Source organism: Choloepus didactylus, chromosome 1 (assembly GCF_015220235.1).
Source record: "Choloepus didactylus isolate mChoDid1 chromosome 1, mChoDid1.pri, whole genome shotgun sequence".
In the NCBI taxonomy this organism is placed as follows: domain Eukaryota; kingdom Metazoa; phylum Chordata; class Mammalia; order Pilosa; family Megalonychidae; genus Choloepus; species Choloepus didactylus.
The window spans coordinates 24,481,378-24,500,685 of NC_051307.1; the positions used below are offsets into that span (position 1 = coordinate 24,481,378).

Here is a 19,308-nt window from a genome sequence, read left to right on the forward strand (position 1 = left end):
ATAAAAGAAATAATTATAGAAGCAATTGCCTGGATCACTCTGATAGCATTGTAACTGGTCTCCCCACATCAACTCCCCACCCCCACCCCCCCATCCTGTTCATACTTCATCCACTGTACTCTCTCTGAAATGCAAATCTGACTGTGATATTCCGTGTTTAAAAGTCTTCACTGGTTTCTCCTCACCCTTAGGATAAATCTGAAATCTTGAATATGTCCCACAAAACCCTCCACCATTTGGCCACGGCCTTCCCCTCCAGCACCTTCTGGCACTGCCCTCCCCTGTCCTCCAAGCTCTGGCCATGGTGAATTCTCACACTCTTCCTGCTGGCTCTTGCCCAATGACTTCTGTGCATGCTCTTCTGAAAAAGTCTCCACCACCCCTTTCTCCTGCAATATATTCATACACAGAGAAACTTTAAAGAACACATTTTAAAATAAATTCCTAAAGTAATAAAAGTAGACCAAGCTGTTAAACTAGTATACTGCTTAAGAAACAACCCTATTATCTGTTTCTTTTGTTTTTTTGATATGGTTCTCATAAATGTAGGAAATCCATTAAAAGTGACAGTATGGATGTTAAACTGTAGTGCCACAAAATTTTTAAGAATAGTAACAGTGGCAAGCAGTTTCCTAAATGAGCTATAAACATACTAACACATTTAATTCTCCTTAGAGCTCTATGAGGTAAGTATTATTATTGGGATTATCAGCATTACAGATGGGTAAACCAACACACACAGAGGAGTTAAATAATTGGTCTCAGTTTACGCAGCTATTAAGCGAATCCAGAGTCTAGCACCAGAGTACATGTTCTTTACCATTACACTATGCAATCTGAAATTAAACCCATAAGAATAAAGTTCTAGATCACTAGGAATTCTCATTTAAAGGCAAAATTATGGTTGCTCCATAGGATCTAGAATATTCTTGACCACAACACTGATTACTCTGCTACTGTGCATGTTCTAATTTTGGTTGATGTGGTAGGCAGAATAGGCCCCAAGAAGTCCACATCATAATCCCAGGAATCTATGAATCTATCAAGTTATATGGCAAATGGGAATTAAGACTACAGGTGCATTATGGCTCCTAATCCTCTGACTTTGAGATACAGAGGTTATTCTGGATTATCCCAGTGGGCACAATGTAATTGCAAGGATCCTATTGTATAATAAAGGATTTGGCTGGTTTTTTTTCCCTGGGTCCTGGGAGACATTCCCTAAATCTTCGGAATTCCCAGTAATAGGAGTATCTTTGTTGTACGCGGTAGGCCCTTCAGACCACACTTGATAGTTTATGCTAAGGAGCTGACTCAGGTAGGACCAGCTACACTGGTAGTCTTAGGGTGGGGGCTGGCCATGCTAGACAGGCCACCTAGGTGATTAGAGGACTGGGGCTTGCAGCAATGTCTTATCAGCTGGCCCACTGGGGAAGGGGGAGCTAGAGATGGAGTTCAACCACATGGGCATTGATTCAATCAGTCATGCCTACAAAATGGAACCCAAACAAAAATTCTAGACATCAAACCTCAGGTAAGCTTTCCTGACTGGTACTATACATCCATGTGCAGGATAGTGATGTGTCCTGACTCCATGGGGAGATGACACAGAAGCTTCAGATTTGGGGTCCCTCCCAGACCCCACCCTTTTTGTCTCATCTATTCTTTTGGCTCCTTCTTATTCATATTATTTTCACTGTAATGAAACTATATCATAAATATGGCACTTTCCTGAGTTCTGTGAGTCATTCTAGTGAATTATTGAACCTCTTAAGTGGATGGTGGGAACCCCCAAACTTGTAGCCAGTTGGTCAGAAGTGTTGGTGGCCTGGGATCCCCTGAACTTGTAGCTGGTACCTAAAGTGAGGACAATCTTGTGGGGTCTGTGCCTTTAACATGTGGAGTCTGACCTAACTCCAGGTAGAGTCAGAATTGCAGTGCAGTTGGCATTAGAAGTTACTGTAGGTACTTACATAGGTAAGAGGGAGGAAGAAGAGAGAGAACCAGAGAGATGGAAGTCTTCAGTTGCAGGATTTGTAGGTGAAAGAGTGGGGCCATGAGCCATTCTTGGGTGGGTGGTCTCTAAAAGCTGGAAAAAATAGGAACATGTATTCTTTCCTAGAGCCTCCAGAAGGAATGCAGCCCTGCCAACACTCTGATTTTAGCCCAATGAGACTGTTGTGTGTGTGTGTGTGTGTGTGTGTGTGTTGTTTTTACGTTTGTGGTCATTTGCTACCACAGCAATAGGAATCTAATACAGCTGGATTGTTTTTCCGAGTTCCAGCCTTGTTAACAGTGATACTTTATGAGAAAACAATGCCCTGTCTTTAGTTTTCTTTTCCTGCTTTTGCCAGAGGAAGTTCCTGACCCAGGTTCTGATTACTCTTTACCATCTTCACCCTCATCCTCCTCAAAACATCAATATGGCAATACAGGTGCAATGGAGAATTGACTCGATCGTGCATCCACTATATCACTATGGGTTGAAAACATTATTTTAAATAATGGCCTTTACGGATTTCTGGAAGTCTGACTTCAATAGAGACAGCAGTGCTTGCCTGTATAATCCCATACATCTTCTCCACCAAACAACCAATGTACTGAAACCTTGGGAAGAGCAAATGTCTGTAAATTCACATGAACTCCTTTATTAGACGGCTCATGTGAAAGGATAAACCAGAATTCTCAGTCATAGGAAACTTGCTGTTCTCTTTATACAGAGGTTGTTTATTTTTTTACTTTTTTTTTTATGTCCTTCCTGGCACAGTCCTGAAATGTTTGTCAGGTTCACCAACAAGCCCATTTTGACCTTTATGTTCATCAGATAACTCAGACCATGCCAGAATGGAAGAAGTTCTTTTCAGAAAATTATGATGCTTTGTTCTTAACAATATTTACAGAAGGCAGAATTTTCCTGGCATTGGTTCTCTGGAGTCTTGTTCCGGGACAGTTCTACCATGGAGGCAGGACCTTCTGATTTCACAAGAGAACCAGGACTCTCTCCTCCACCACAGTCCTTATCAGTCAACAAGAGCTTACAAACTCAGGCCAAGTTGCCTGACTCAGGTTCTAGTCCAGATTTGAGTACCAGCTGTAACCAGCCATGTAGGATCAGGAGCAGAGCACAGCTTTCACTCCGACCCAACTCCTTAGATATCAGAGATCCCAGAATGCATGACATCTTTACCCAAAAAAATATGGAACATTTGCTCCTTCTGTTTTTGGAGGTATCAGCTTAAATGTCATTTCAGAGGGACAGGACACCCCACCTACTAAGTTAGGGCTTTGTGATTTATATTGCTAGCATTAATTCCATCCATAGATTTCTTGCACCCACTCCACCTGATCCCCATCCCACCTAATCAACAGGTATGTACTTTATACTTACTAAGTACCAGGCATTATGGTCAGCATCAGATATGCAGTGGTGAGCAAATATCAAGAAATTCCTTTCCTCATGGAACTTCCATTTTCTTGGGAAAGAAAACTATATATCAACTAAACACACATAGTGAGTGTCCATATATCAGCAGGTACCCTGAAACTGCAGTTTAAACAAAGATAACAACAAAAAAGCAATACTCCAGACTACTAACAAAGAAAGAAAGAATGCTGATAAAACAGAAGAAATAAAAGGAAATAACAGAATAAGCATGATAACATGCATGGTAATATTGGGACAAAAGAGTGGGACTGTTATATTTAGGAGGAATATTAAAGAGATAGGTATGTAATTAATTAGCCATACGAAATCTATTAAATCTTTTCTTGAATGTGAACACAAAAAGGTCAAGCACTGGGATAGAGATATATGGAGAGGAATGAAGGTCAGCTGTCTATGGAATCAGTTCTCAGATCTTCAAATCCCAGCTCCACCTCCTCCCAACTTACACAAGTGAGCTTAGACAAGTAACTTAACTTTCCTGAGTCTGACATGATTATCTGTAAATTGAGTGTGTGTTCTGCCTCACAGGGTTGTTGAGAACTTAGAATGTTAAACACTTTAGAGCAGTGTCCACTTTATACATAAGCCTTCAATAAACTGTTTTTAGATCTGAACATGAACCCTGAGCAGAGAAATCACAGATAGGACTGTGGACAAAATCAGCCCTGAAAAACATGCCTATGGGCCAAAAACCAATAATAACCAGTAGCAACGAGCACACCTAGTGCCCAAATATTCATTTCTAATACCACTCTCTAATAAAAGGAACCAGAGGTCCTTGGATAAATGGCTGATTCTAGAAAAGAGCAGGAAATATATAACATGAACTTGGAGCATCATGTAGTGACAGAAAGTAAGAAAATGCTAAACACAACCCTCCACACACACACACACACAACGATGGGGGTATGTCAAAGAGACACAGGATCCACATGAAAGAGCTTCCAATTGCCAAATCTGGAACAATTTGAGCAAAAATAAATAAATAAATAAATAAAGCAATGTTGAATTATAATCCAAAGTATAAAACAAATACTTATAGTCCTTACTGATATAAATAAATTATTGAATAAGTAAATAAATAAGGAAAGAATAGATAGATCTTCCATGCAGAAAAAAACCAATTTATTTATGTAGATACTCCTTTGTGCTGATTTGTATATATTATCTCCCCCAGAAAAAGCCATATTCTTTGATGCAATCTTGTGGGGACAGAAGTATTAGTTCTGATTAGGTTGGAATCTGGATTAGGCTGTTTCCATGGAAATGTGGCCCTGCCCATTCTGGTTGGTTCTTGATTAGTTCACCGGAGTCCTATAAAAAGAGCTCACAAACAGAGGGACCTCAGAGCAACTGAGAGTAACATTTTGAAGAGGCGCTTCAGCTAAGAGAGGACAAAACACCCCAAGAGCAACATTTTGAAGAATGCCATTTTGAAACATAACCTGAAAGAAAGCAGACACCAGCCACGTGCCTTCCAGCTAACAGAGGTTTTCTGGATGCCAATGGCCATCCTTCAGTGAAGGTACCCTGTTGTTGATGCCTTACCTTTGTCTACTTTATGGCCTTAAGACTGTAACTTTGTAACCAAATAAACCCCCTTTATAAAAGCCAATCCATTTCTGGTGTTTTGCAAAACAGCAGCATTAGCAAACTTGACCATCCATCTTCAAGGAGGTGGAGTGTACCTCTTCCCCCTTAAGGGTGGGCTGCATACAGTGACTTCCTTACAAAAATACAGTATGGAAAGGGGAGTGGGGGAGTAACTTTAAAGCAGGCAAACCTGACAAACACTACCTCAGTCAGGTGATCATGGTTAAAGTCTACAGTCATAAATCATGTTGATAGTATGTACCCTTGATATCGTGTGATGAAAATGGTACTTTACCTCTACAATTTTCCTCCAAATAGCCCCAGTCTAGCCATAAGAAAAACATCAGAGAAATCCCAGTTGAACATTCTATAAAACACTTAATCAGTACTCTTCAAAACTGTCAAGGTCATCAAAAACAAGGAAAAGCTGAGAAACTGTCGCAGCCAAGAGAAGCCTAAGAAGACATGACTACTCAGTGTAATGTGGGATCCTAGATAAGATCCTGGAACAGAAAAAGGACATTAAGTAAAAATGAAGGAAACCTGAATTATGTGAGGATGTTAGTTAATAATATTGTATGAATATTGGTTTATTAATCATGAAAAGTGTACCATGCTAATGCAAGATAGTAATAATAGAAGAAACTGAGTAGAGAGTATATGAGAAATCCCTGTGCCACCTTTGCAATTTTTCAGTAAATCCAAACTTACAATTTTTGTAAAAGTTATTTTAAAAAAGAGAAGAAAGCATTCTTGTAATTCCTGACCTCTTGGTATTCCATGAACAATACAGAAAAGGTCCCCACAATGCTTCCAAATTAAATTCCTATAGGAATCAGAATTAGAAGAACCAATGCTACATTTTCTCAAATCCTGAATATAATATAAATCTTTTTTTGCCTCTTAGTTGTTCCTTGGCTACAAAAGCAAATTCAGGGTGTATTGTTTCTTTTTTTAATTTTAATTAAATTCAAATTAAATTAATTTAAATTATTAATAATTAAATTATAATTGCTCATTTAATTAATTTTAATTAATGGCAATTCTACCAAAAAGACTCAGGCTTTTATATTTGAAATTTAGGATTTTCAACACAAATTTCCCTGTAGTTTTGTTTTAATTCCTCCAGTCTGCTTCTTTGTTGCCTTTCAGCATTTAGCGCATTTTTTCGGAGTTTGTCAAACTTCAGCATGAAACCCACTGTGGTTTTAAAACGGAATAATAGTTTCATTGTGCAACGTTGTCTTCTTGGTTTGATTTCCTATAATATAGGTCAGCACATGTCCCTTCACTGAGACAAGTTGCACCTTCCTCCCCCTCTAAGGGACACAGCTCACACCACCCTGTGCTGAGCAATAATCACTTCGGCAATGAGAGCATGAGAAAGCCACTGTATCTTGCTATTAGATACTAATAGGGTAGGTTGTTTTAAAGTATTATAAAACCAGAACTTGCATAGCAACAATAATAACGAATTCTAAAAAAAGTGGGGGGGGGGGTGGAATGAAAAAGAAAAAGAACTTCGTTGCTTAAGGTCCATTGTAGTTTCCTCCACTTTTCCTAAAAAGTGAACGTTAAGGGAACAAAATAAAAGGAAACGTTCTCAAGATTTTAAATCTCATGAACCCGGAATCCGTGAAAATCCTGTTCAAAACCATCCCGTGAACTTGGCTTTGGGACGCCCCACCCCCACCCCCCGCTACTGGATCATTCAGCTTCTGCATCTTTCTAACAATCATCCCCTTGGACGTCTCCTGAAGACCCGGCAGCTGGCTAGAGTCGCCAGATCAGACTCCTCTAACTGACCGTAGATGTGCAGGTGGGGAGGATAAAAGTAATTGTGATTCGGCAGCCACGAACTCAACTCCCCACCCTCACCCCCACCCCACGCAAGTGCACGGCACATTACCAGCACGTCTGGGACTCTGTGCAGCCCAGAAAACTCTGACACTGCCTCCTCCCCTGACACTTCAAGTGTGGCAGGCGCCTCCAAGTGATGCCATCTTGGGATCTTAGCATCAAATAAGTACTTAGTTGAGTTTTGCATTGTGCCCACGGCCCTCCGTCTTTGAAAACTTCTCCCACTTTGCTTGCACAAAGATGGGACCCTGCCGGTGTGGACCCTTAATTTTCTCTAATTAGAATTCACACAAGCAGATGCTACTTACAATAAAACCCGCGCCTCCCGCTTCCCGGCTTGCAGCGTGGAAAGGCAGCTGCCCCGCAGCAGACACCCTCAGCCCCGGGCCCTGGAGACCGCGGTCTGCGAGGGTGGCGTCGAGGGGCTGAAGGTTTGGGTGAGGGAGGTGGGAGGTGGGAGGGGGCGGGTACCCGAGTAACTTACAGCCCAGGGCGACCACCAGGTAGCGCAGCAGCAGCAGGAGGAGGGGGTGGCGCCTCCTCCTCGCCATCTTCCCGGGGGCCAAACTGTCTGTGCCTTCGAGGTCGAGGGTCCAGGCGTCGGGAGCTCCGGAGGCAGGGCGGGAGCCCCTGAACTTTTGGGGCGGGAAAGAAGAAACTCGCGGAGGGGAGGGAGAGTTGCGGAGGGGGTGGATCCCGGAGGGACGTCAGTTTCCCCGCTTCCAGGGGGCGCCTTCTCAGCTGGATGCCCAGGCGCAGGTCTTCCCGCTCCCGGGGATGGGGAATCTGGGGCCGTTCTCTTTGCGGGTGGGCGAATGGTGAGAGGGGCAGGGCCGTGGAAGTCTGACGAGGTGTCCGCGGGGTCCTAGCGAGGAGGCTAGGGAAGGAGAGTTGCGGAAGGGACAGCCCTGCGGCTCCTTCCCCCGCCGCCCGCGCCGCGGGGATTGATCCGCTTTGTGTCTAGTCCGGCGCGGGGCTGCCAGCTGTCCCCAGGGCGGGGAGCCCGGGGGCGGGAGGCGCGCGGGGATGGGGATGGGGGTGGGGGTGGGGGAGCCCCGCCTGCCCTCCTCCAACTCCTCTCCTTCCCTCGGTGGCACAAAACTTCTTTTTCCGTTCCAAGCCAAGCGGTGGAGACTTTTGGAAAATTTCAGGCCAATGGGCGAAGCTACCGGGGAGGCGCTTGGAGGTGATGGGTTCGCCGCCTCCACCTCGGACACGAGCGAAAAAAAAAAGCAATCGAGACTCTTGGGGGAAGGCAGGTCTCAGATTTTAGCAGTAGCTTTTGCCCCTTCTCTGTTTAAGCTTTTTGCTCCTTGGAAACTTAAGTGTATTTTCTGTTCTTGGCTTTTTCACCTGCCAGAGTTAAAAGTTCATCTAAGGGTGTGAAATATTTGTTTATCGTGCTTTTGTCCTGTTATATAACGGCTGCCTTTGGAGTTTTCCACATGTTAAAACTCTACAGCTGCCCTTTGTCAGGTTTATTTTTGGTATACTGTGCTTTTAAAAGGGAAACCATTATGAATGCTCTGTTTCTTTAAAATTGGCCAGCACTTACATTGCACACACTACAAAGGTTAAACAGGCAATTTTTATATTTGCTCCTGGGACCAAAATATGTTTGGTGCATTTAAGAGCTTCTACATTGTCAGGTCTTGAAAAAGGCCATTCCGGCAAGAATCTTTTTAAAAAAAGATTGATTTAGTGGTGTTCTCACAAGAATTCAGCTGGCTCAGTGGACAAAGGCAACCAGAATTTAGATATGCAGAACTGGGAGGAATGAGGCATCCTTGCTGTTGCCTTGGTGACAGTGATGGAAGCTCTGTGCTGGTGGCAGGGGGTGGGGGTGGATGTGAGTGAAAGGGGCATAGGACCCAGGGGGCCCAGAAAGGAAAGTCTAAATGGGAAAAATGTTAAAGCCACAAGCCCAAGTCAAACAAGAAGAATGGGCACAGATTTAATGACAGTTGTCAGTTTTTATGGACAGTAATGGGAGACAGTACTTAGTGCTTTAAAAGAAAAGTTGTTGGCATCTTCTTTTCTCATGCTTGCTATGTCTCTTTTACTCCTCCCTAAGGATACATAGAAAAAGGCATACTTTTTTAAAAATTCTGTTACATTCTTTGTGAGAAATTGATTTGTTCAGTTTTTTAATTGTCACCCAGTCAAGGCATTTGTCAAATGGCTGCAATGAGCCAGATGTAGCCATTGGTGAAAAGGTTTTGAAGGGACAATAGTGTAAAACATTGAGATTTTGCTGCTAATGAGCTCACAGTCTTGAGGAAAGAGAGGGTCCCATCTGAAAATAGCTGTAATGCAATGTGATAAGGGCTCAAAGGACAGAAAATAACAAAATATGTTTTTTTTACAGAGAGATTTCTCAATGGTTGTGCCAGTTTGGATGTATTATGTCCCCCAAAACGCCATTGTCTTTGATGCAATTTTGTGGGGGCAGACATACTAGTGTTGATTAGGTTGGAATCTTTGATTGTTTCCATGGAGATGTAACTCAATCAACTGGGTGAGAACTTTGATTGGATAATTTCTATGGAGGTGTTACCCACCCATTCAGGGTGGGCTTTATTAAATCACTGGTATGCTATAAAAAGAGTTCACAGACAGAAGGAGCAGAGAGCAACTGAGAGTGACATTTTGGAGACAAGCTACAGCTGAGACAGACATTTTGAAGATGGCCGTTGAGAGCTGACACTTTGGAGAATGCCGTTTTGAAACACAACCTGGGAGCAGGCAGACACCAGCCATGTGCCTTCCCAGCTAACAGAGGTTTTCTGGATGCCATTGGCCTTTCTCCAGTGACAGTGCCTGCTCCAATTTGCTAATGCTGTCATTTTGCAAAATACCAGAAATGGATTGGCTTTTATAAAGGGGGTTTATTTGGTTACAAAGTTACAGTCTTAAGGCCATAAAGTGTCCAAGGTAAGGCATCAACAATAGGGTACCTTCACTGGAGAAAGGCCATTGGCATCCGGGAAACCTGTTAGCTAGGAAGTCACATGGCTGGTGTCTGCTTATTCCCAGATTGTGTTTCAAAATGGCGTCCTCCAAAATGTCAGCTTTCAATGGCTGTCTTCAAAATGTTTCTCTAAGCTGCAGCTGTCTCCAAAATGTCACTCTCAGTTGCTCTGAGTTCCTTCTGTTTGTCAGCTTTTAGATATGGCTCCAGTAATTTAATTCAGACCCACCCTGAATGGGTGGGGTAACACCTCCATGAAAATTATCCAATCAAAGGTCTTGCCCACAGTTGATTGAGTCACATCTCCATGGAAACACTCAATCAATAGCTTCCAACCTAATCAACATTAATATATCTGCCCCCACAAGATTGCATTGAAGAACATGGAGTTTTAGGGGACATAATACATCCAAACCAGCACAGTACCATATTGTTGATGCCTTACCTTGGATGCCTTATGGTCTTCAGACTGTAACTTTGTAACCAAATAAATCTCCTTTATAAAAGCCAATCCGTTTCTGGTATTTTGCATAATGGCAGCATTAGCAAACCGGAACAGTAGTGGAGGCAGAATAATGCAGTATCTAGTCTCCCAACAACTCTGTAAGGAAGGGAATGTTGCCATTCCCATTTCACAGATGAGAAAACTAGGTGGAGAGATGCTAAATGGCTTGCCCAAGGTCAAGGATAAGGGGAAGTTCCTTCTGTTGGGGGGAGGGGGAGGGGCTTTACTTGATTTCTTTATTAAGCCTTAAAAAATCAACCAAACTGAAACCCCCAACCCATAACCACATATTATCTTTTGTAGCAACTTAATTATTTTATAAAACTAGCATTTATTCTTATTATATTCTCTTTCTAGATAGAGTAAAATAGTTAAACTTTAAATAAAATGTAACCTGAAAGTGTGACACTTAAAATATAAAAAGCCTCACTGAACTATAGTCTGTTGACTCTTTGAAGTAGTGAGACGCAAAAGCGTATAACTACTGTAAAGTACCAGACTGCCACCCGGATGCCTGGATGCTCGTGCTTGCCTGGATGCTTGGATAATCATGCTTTATTAAGTAGATATGTAACCTTATTGTAAATGTAAGTTTCCTGAAGAATGTAACATTTCCTCAAAACTCATGACTGGCTATGCCAGCAAACTCAGCAAACTCTTATCTTGTCATAGTGTCTGTGAAACTTTGAAGGATTGAATACTTGTACCATGATAAAGCACTGAACTGTAACCCAGATACCTGAATATTTGGATAATGATATCTTACATTGTAACTCATGACTAGCTCTGCTAAGACATTCTGTCTCAATTTATGTAACTGGACAGCAACAGGACCCTCATCTTATTTCACAACCCTGAAGCATGGGACCCCTGCATGTAGCCCCTTAATGCACATGGACCCCTAATAGTTATCAAAGAAGTAACATGAGTTAGCCCAGAATTAACCACCTTGCTCATTACCCTAAGCCCACCTGCTTTTGTGTGAATACTATAAAACTTCCAAGTTTCTGTATTTTCGGAATACAGATCTGAAGTTCGAACCTCCAGTTCTCCTTGTGCTGCACACCACAGTTAAAGCTTTTTCTGTCTTTGAAATCCTGGTACCTCAGAATTGGTCACTGAGTGCCTTGGGTGGCAACTCTGAGTTTTGTCTGGTATCAGCTGGCGACCACAAAGGGATCAATGAGCCACAAGGAGTCTGACTGCCCAAAGTTCAGCTGATGGGTGGGCAGAGCAATCGAGTCTTTGTGCCCACCTAGACTGGTTAGTCTAGGGACACAGTTGCTGAATTTGTCCTGCAAGGCTAGTGTTCCAGGCTTGTCAGCGCTTTTAACATTTCAAAAGGAGAAACAGTTCCAAGACCGGAGTTCAAATTGGGTAAGGAGGTTATCAAGGGAGAAGTGAACCAGGACGAAAAAAAAAAAGTGTTAGAGTTCTTGGGACCTGGTTTGAGGCCGAAGGTCATATCTCCAAACAATTCCCCTTGCTCTAACCACTTTACCTTTTAAAAGAGGATTGGAGTCCCTCAAATCTGGGTTTGAGGCCCCTAAAAAATAATAGTTTGAGTCCCTGAATGTATAAGTGCACCTTGTATTATATACATGTGTGTGTGTTTGTGTGTGTGTGTGTGTATGTAGTTACTGATGTATGACTGATTGTTGAATGTAGAAACTGGTAGTCATTGATAATTAGTGTTGATTATATTAATAAGCTTGCATAACAGAACTATTGGTATGGGGAATGTGAATACTATTTCTGAATGTAGCTCATTTAGGCTGCATTCTCAAGAATTGGGATGAATTCGCTTATGAACCTGTAAAAAAGCAGAGATTCTTTCATTACTGTTACACTGTCTGACCTGGCTATGCTTTAATGACAGAAAAGAAATGGCCTGAAAGTGGAAAAACGACAAAGATATTTTACTGCATTTAGAGCTATTCTGTAAAGGAAAGAAGAAATGGGATGAATTAATATATATGTTGAGTCTTTTGTTTGTCTTTCCCAACAAGCTGTGCAATTAAGAAATGGTAACGTCTTACCTGTGATGTTGGTAAAAATTCAAACAGAAGTAAAAACTGTCCTTCCTGATTCTAATTTGGAGGACCCAGTGAACCCTGTATTAAACCTCCCATCCACTCCTCTGCTTTCACCTAACAACCAAGGAGCCAGAGAAGCAGGAGGGGAAGGAATATCTCTTTTGCCCCTCTCACCTCCTTCTCCCCCTCCACCCCTTTCTTCCCCTTTGCTTCTAGTTCCCTCCCTTCCTTTGCCACATCTTCCCTCCCACCCCCATACTTTATCCTGCAACTTTTTATCCCCCACCCCTACCCAAATTAAAGAAATCAAAACTAAAAATAGAAATGGTCCCTTCCTCAAGTACTCTTCAGGGTACCCAATTTGGCCAGGGTGGCTGTCTAAGACCTGCTGCAGAGCCATAAGGTAGCTCTCTAAAGCCAGCAGCAGAGACATCAGGCAGGTCTGAAACACTAGCCACAGAGCCACCAGAAAAACTTATTCTCCTTCGAAGTATGGCGTAAATAGACGAACAAGGGAGACTGAGGATTTGTGTATGTGCATACCCCTTTTTCCACCTCAGATTTGTATAATTGGAAAAATAATCCTCTATATAGAGAAGATCCCACAAGAATGGAAAGTTTAACCTCTTCCATATTTGCAACCTACAATCCTAGTTGGACAGATATGCAAGTGTTTTTAAATACACTAATAACAGGAGAAAAAAAGAGGGTGGTAATAGAGACAGCCAAACAAGAAGCTAATAGACTACAAGGTGAATTGCCAGGTAATCCGGTACCTACCGTTGCACATTTAGCTGTACCAGTGACAGACCCAGGGTGGAACCCAAATGGCAGCAGAGACTGAACCAAATTGGAACATTATAAAGACTCTATTATAAAGTGAGCATATGAAATGGACTTTCTAGGCCCAGAAATTTGCAAAAAGTTCAACAAGTAATGCAAGGGCCTACAGAAAACCCTTCAGCCTTCCTAGAAAGAATTTATGATACTTACAGACAATTCACTGGTGTAGATCCAGAAAGCCCAGAAAATGCTAGAAATATAAATATGACTTTTATTTCTCAAAGTTTTCCTGATATAAGGAAGAAATTACAAAAATTAAATGGAGTACTAGGATTACCTATCTCTAGATTGGTGGAAATCACTTTTAAGGTCTATCATAACAGGGATAAAGCCAATGAGATCGATACCTCAAGAAATGATCAGCAGCAGATGACCAATGCATGGAGAGACAAGCAGCCCTTATTGAAGCAATGATCAGCTCAAGACAAATGAGGCCTTTGAACAAAGAAAAGGTAAGACAGCCAGGCCCACCTTATGGAACCAGAGAAATCCCTGGTAAGCTGGAGATTGATCAATGTGCATACTCAAAGGAAAAAAGGCATTGGAAGACAGACTGTCCCAGATTCCCTCAAGGAAAGATTTGGAAGGAAACAGGGCAACCCAAATTCCAGATGCCCCAATGAGACAATGAGCAAGGCAGCAACTTGGAATGAAGAGGCCCGGGGGCTCCACTAGAGGAGATCTTACTCCTCTCCATCTCTCACCAGTTGCCTCAGGTGACTATGCAGGTGGAAAACAACTAATTGACTTTCTTGTCAATTCAGGAGCCACATATTCAGTGTTAAACACAAAATCTAATGCAATTTCTAACCAATCAGTTGCTATAGCAGGAGTATCCAGTAAAAGCACATGGAAGCCCTTTTTACAACCTCTAGATTCTTTAATCGGAAACAAAAATTTAAAACCCAGTTTCCTGTGTGTTCTAGTTTCCTAATGCTGCCAGAATGCAAAACACCAGTGATGGATTGGCTTTTATAAAAGGGTGTTTATTGGGTTACACAGTTACAGTCTTAAGGCCATAAAGTGTCCAAGGTAACACATCAGTAATCAGGTACCTTCACTTGAGAATGGCCAATGGTGTCCAGAAAACCTCTGTTAGCTGGGAAGTCACGTGGCTGATGTCTGCTCCAAAGTTCTGGTTTCAAAATGGCTTTCTCCCAGGACGTTCCTCTCTAGGCTGCAGTTCCTCAAAAATGTCACTCTTAGTTGCACTTGGGGTATTTGTCCTCTCTTAGCTTCTCCGGAGCAAGAGTCTGCTTTCAACAGCCATCTTCAAACTGTCTCTCATCTGCAGCTCCTGTGCTTTCTTCAAAGTGTCCCTCTTGGCTGTAGCTCCTCTTCAAAATGTCACTCTCAGCTGCACTGAGTTCCCTCTGCCAGTCAGCTCATTTATCTGGCTCCACTGATCAAGGCCCACCCTGAATGCGTGGGGCCACGCCTCCATGGAAATATCTCATCAGAGTTATCACCTACAGTTAGGTGGGGCACATTTCCATACAAACAACCTAATCCAAATGTTCCAACTTAATCCCCACTAATATGTCTGCCCCACAAGATTGCATCAAAGAATATGGCTTTTTCTGGGGGACATAATACATTCAAACCAGCACATTGTATATGCCCAAATGTCCAGTTCCCTTGTTAGGAAGAGTCTTGTTAACTAAACTCAGTGCTCAAATAACCTTTTCCCTAGAATGGTTCTCAATAGAATTGACTCCCGGACAGGCCTGTGCTCTACAGGCTGCATTGCTGTTTGCAGAAGGAAACGAAGATGCTACCCCTACCCCAGAAGAGATCTTAAAAGCTATCAACTCTGAGGTTTGGGCAAATGGGAAGCCAGGACAAGGAAAGACTGCAAAACCAGTCCTGGTAAAACTTCAACAACAAGGTATGATACAAAAAATTAAACAGTATCCCCTCAAGTTAGAAGCTAGAGAAGAAATTGCTCCACTAATTGAAACCTTTCTAAAACATCAATTACTACAGCCTTGTCAATCCCCTTAAAATACTGCCAGTTAAGAAATATTGCCAGTTAAGAAATATTGCCATTTAAGAAAGCCAATGGGATAAATGGATATCAATTTGTACATGATCTCTAAGCTATCAGCCAAATCATAGAAGACAAACCCTGTAGTTCCCAATCCCTATACTTTGCTCACAACCTTATCAGGAGACTTCTGCTGGTTCATTGTCTTAGAACTAAAAGAAACCTTTTATTGTAAACCTCTTGATCCCAAATCTCAGGAACTCTTTTTTTTTTTTTTTTTTTTTTTGACTGGGAAATCCTACTACCAGGATAAAAGAGCAGTATTGTTGGACAGTCTTACTATAATGATTCAAAAATGCCCTGACAATATTTAGAGGAGCATTAGCTAGAGATTTAAGGGAATTACAACTCCATAAGGGAATATTGTTGTAATATGTAGATGACATCTTAATTGCAAGTTACACTGAAGAAGACTCGAATAAAAATACTAGACAGACTCTAAACTTTCTGATAGGGGTCATCAGATTTCTAAGAAAAAAGCCCAAATTTCACAGCCATTAGTAAAATACTTTGGATTTAAATTATCAAGAGGACAAAGAGATCTACTACCAGATAGAAAGGAAGCTTTAGCCGGAGCATAGCAGAACTAGTCAATAAAAGATAACTGAGGATTCTGAGGAATGGCAGGATTTTATAGAATCTGGATTCTTAACTTTGGATTTATAGTAAAGCCATTATATGAAGCTGAACAAGAACCCCTAGAATGGACTGTCAAATGTAAAAAGGCCTTTCAAGAAATAAAGGTAAGAGTAGCCTACACTAAAAAAAAACAAAGTTATGGCCCAGTCAAAGGAACAGACTTACACTTCAACTGAGATACAGGTATTTAAACAATTAATGCTAAATCAATTCAAAAAGTTTAGGGAAGATATAGCAAAAGAGATGAAGCACATAATGCAAACACTGGACATACATAAGGTAGAAATTGAAAGTTCGACAAGCCAACTGGCAGGATCTATGGAAATGAAAGGCACAATACACGAGATGAAGGTCACAATGGAGACCTACAACAGCAGATCTCAAGAGGCAGAAGAAAGCACTCAGGAACTGGAGAACAGGGCACCTGAAAGCCTACACACAAAAGAACAGATAGGAAAAGAATGGAAAAATATGAGCAACATCTCTGGGAACTGAATGACTACATGAAATACAGGAATGTAAATGTCATGGGTGTCCCAGAAGGAGAAGAGAAGGGAAAAGGGGCAGAAGCAATAATAGAGGAAATAATCAATGAAAATTTCCCATCTCTTATGAAAGACATAAAATTACAGATCCAAGAAGCATAGTGTGCCCAAACAGAATAGATCTGAATAGGCCTATGACAAGATACTTAATAATCAGATTATCAAATGTGAAAGATAAAGAGAGAATCCTGAAAGCAGCAAGAGAAAAGCAATCCATCACATACAAAGGAAGCTTGATAAGACTATGTGTGGATCTCTCAATAGAAACCATGGAGGCAAGAAGGATGATATATTTTAGATACTGAAAGAGAAAAACCACCAACCAAGAATCCTATATCTGGCAAAACTATCCTTCAAATATGAGGGAGAGCTTAAAATATTCTCTGACAAACAGACAATGAGAGAGTTTGTGAACAAGATATCTGTTCTACAGGAAACACTAAAGGGAGCACTACAGATCAAAAGGAAAAGACAGGAGTGAGAGGTTTGGAACACAATTTTGGGAGATAGTAGCACAGCAATGTGGGTACCCTGAACAAAGATGACTGTGAGTATGGTTGAAAGAGGAAGGTTTGGAGTATGTGGGACATCAGAAGGAAAGAGGAAAGATAGAGACTGGGACTGTATAACTCAGTGAAACCTAAGGTGCTCAATGATTGTGATAAAAGATACAAATATGTTTTTACATGTGGTAGAACAGATGAATGTCAACATTGCAAGGTGTTAAAAATAGGGTGGGATGGGGGGAAAATACAATCAATGCAAACTAGAGACTATAATTAAAAGAAACATTGTATTATGCTTCTTAAATAAAACGAAGGCAATATACCAAAGCTAAATGCATATGGAGGGGCAGGACATGGGGAAAGGGTATGGGACTCTTAGCATTGGTGATGTCTGACTCGTTATCCTACTTTAGTTTAGTGCTATCTTTCCTTTTGGTGCTTTCTAGCTGTTACAGGGTTTTGTTTGTTTGTTTGTTTTACTCTCTTTCTTTTTTGTTTCTCTTTTGTTTCTCTACCTTCTTTGACTCTTCTTCCTTCTTTGTGGAAGAAATGGAGGTGTCCTTATATAGATAGTGGCAATGGGGGTGAATACATAAATACATGACTATACAGGGAACCATCAAAAAACAAATAAGCAAACAAACAGAAAAAAAACAGAGGTAAACTAGTCTTCATATTAGGAGTTGAAAAGTATATGCAAGGAAGGAGAGGCTAGGCCTCCCTAGAATTGTGCCTAAGAGCCTCCTCCCAAATGCCTCTTTGTTGCTCAGATGTGGCCCTCTCTCTCTAGCTAAGCCAACTTGAAAGGTGAAATCACTGCCCACCCCCTACGTGGGATCAGACACCCAGAGGAGTGAATCTCCCTGGCAACGTGGAATATGACTCCCGGGGAGGAATGTAGACCTGGCATCATGGGATGGAGAACATCTTCTTGACCAGAAGGGAGATGTGAAAGGAAATGAAATAAACTTCAGTGGCAGAGAGATTCCAAAAGGAGCCGAGAGGTCACTCTGGTGGGCACTCTTACGCACGATATAGACAACCCTTTTTAGGTTCTAATGAATTGGGGTAGCTGGTGGTAGATACTTGAAACTATCAAACTACAACCCAGAACCCATGAATATTGAAGAAAATTGTATAAAAATGTAGCTTATGAGGGGTGACAATGGGATTGGGAAAGCCATAAGGACCACACTCCCCTTTGTCTAGTTTATGGATGGATGAGTAGAAAAATAGGGGAAGGAAACAAACAAACAGACAAAGGCACCCAGTGTTCTTTTTTACTTTAATTGCTCTTTTTCACTTTAATTAATTTTCTTGTTATTTGTGTGTGTGTGCTAATGAAGGTGTCAGGGATTGATTTTGGTGATGAATGTACAACTATGTAATGGTACTGTGAACAATCGAATGTACAGTTTGTTTTGTATGACTGTGTGGTATGTGAATATATCTCAATAAAATGAATATTAAAAAAAAAGACCCCACTGTAGGATCAAACCCAGCTGCAGCAATAAAAATAGGATCTAAACAAACAAACAAACAAAAGTATATGCAAGGGACAAAGTGGAGATTTTTTACACCAGGGCTATTGGGGCCTAATGATTTTACTTGTGGTCAAAAGTTCTCTAGAAACATGGAAAGTGGTAAATTGCAACAATGATAGCAATGATGATGATATGATAAGGATGATAATAGCAGCTAACACTTACTAATGTATGACTTACACATATAAAACTCTAAATGTATTCTCCCATTTCATCTATCACTACAACTCATATAAATGAGTACCTGTGTGTGGTCTTTAAATAAGCTAAAGAAATTTTTAAAGTACAACAAATTGAGAATTACTACATGTAAGAAAGGATAAAATGGATTTTGATCGGATGAGAGGATTCACCAGCCTAGAATATCATTGTTATTCTAACTGTAGTATTGCTGACATCTAAGGACAAATAAATTACGTCTGAGTAGACTAAGAAACAACAACAACAACAACAACAAAATGGGATCCTAGACACTGTAGATATGACAAATGCAGATCCCAAAAAGTGGCCAGTTGATCTTAAGACCTCAGGGCACTGAGTTTCCTTCTTCTATAATACAATTCTAGAGAATGCCATCCAATATGCAGAAAAATTAGATGATCAAAAAGAACAGTTCACTATTATAGCAAAGGAAGGATATCTTCAACTTTGGGATGGCTTAGTATTGTTGACACCTGGGTATGGGTGATTAAGTAAAAAAGACCCTCTTTGCTAGGAACAGAGAAACCATTCCCAACATAACCCACATAATACAAGAAATCTAGGATAGTTATT

The 19,308-nt window shown here is 41.2% G+C and overlaps 1 protein-coding gene across 4 annotated transcripts in view; it reads right to left on the reverse strand.

Moving 5' to 3' along the window:
- Nucleotides 1–7,903, reverse strand: part of JAM2 (junctional adhesion molecule 2) — a 68,862-nt gene extending 60,959 nt beyond the window's left edge. For 2 of the 4 annotated variants that reach the window (XM_037833173.1, XM_037833182.1), the window contains exon 1: nt 1,974–2,073. In XM_037833173.1, the coding sequence (XP_037689101.1) occupies nt 1,974–2,058 (85 nt within the window). In that variant the 5' untranslated portion in view covers nt 2,059–2,073. Of the gene's footprint in view, nt 1–1,973; nt 2,080–7,382 lie in introns of those variants that run through there. The other 2 variants (XM_037833168.1, XM_037833159.1) reach the window with 2 other exon arrangements.
- Nucleotides 7,904–19,308: the final 11,405 nt, after the last annotated feature.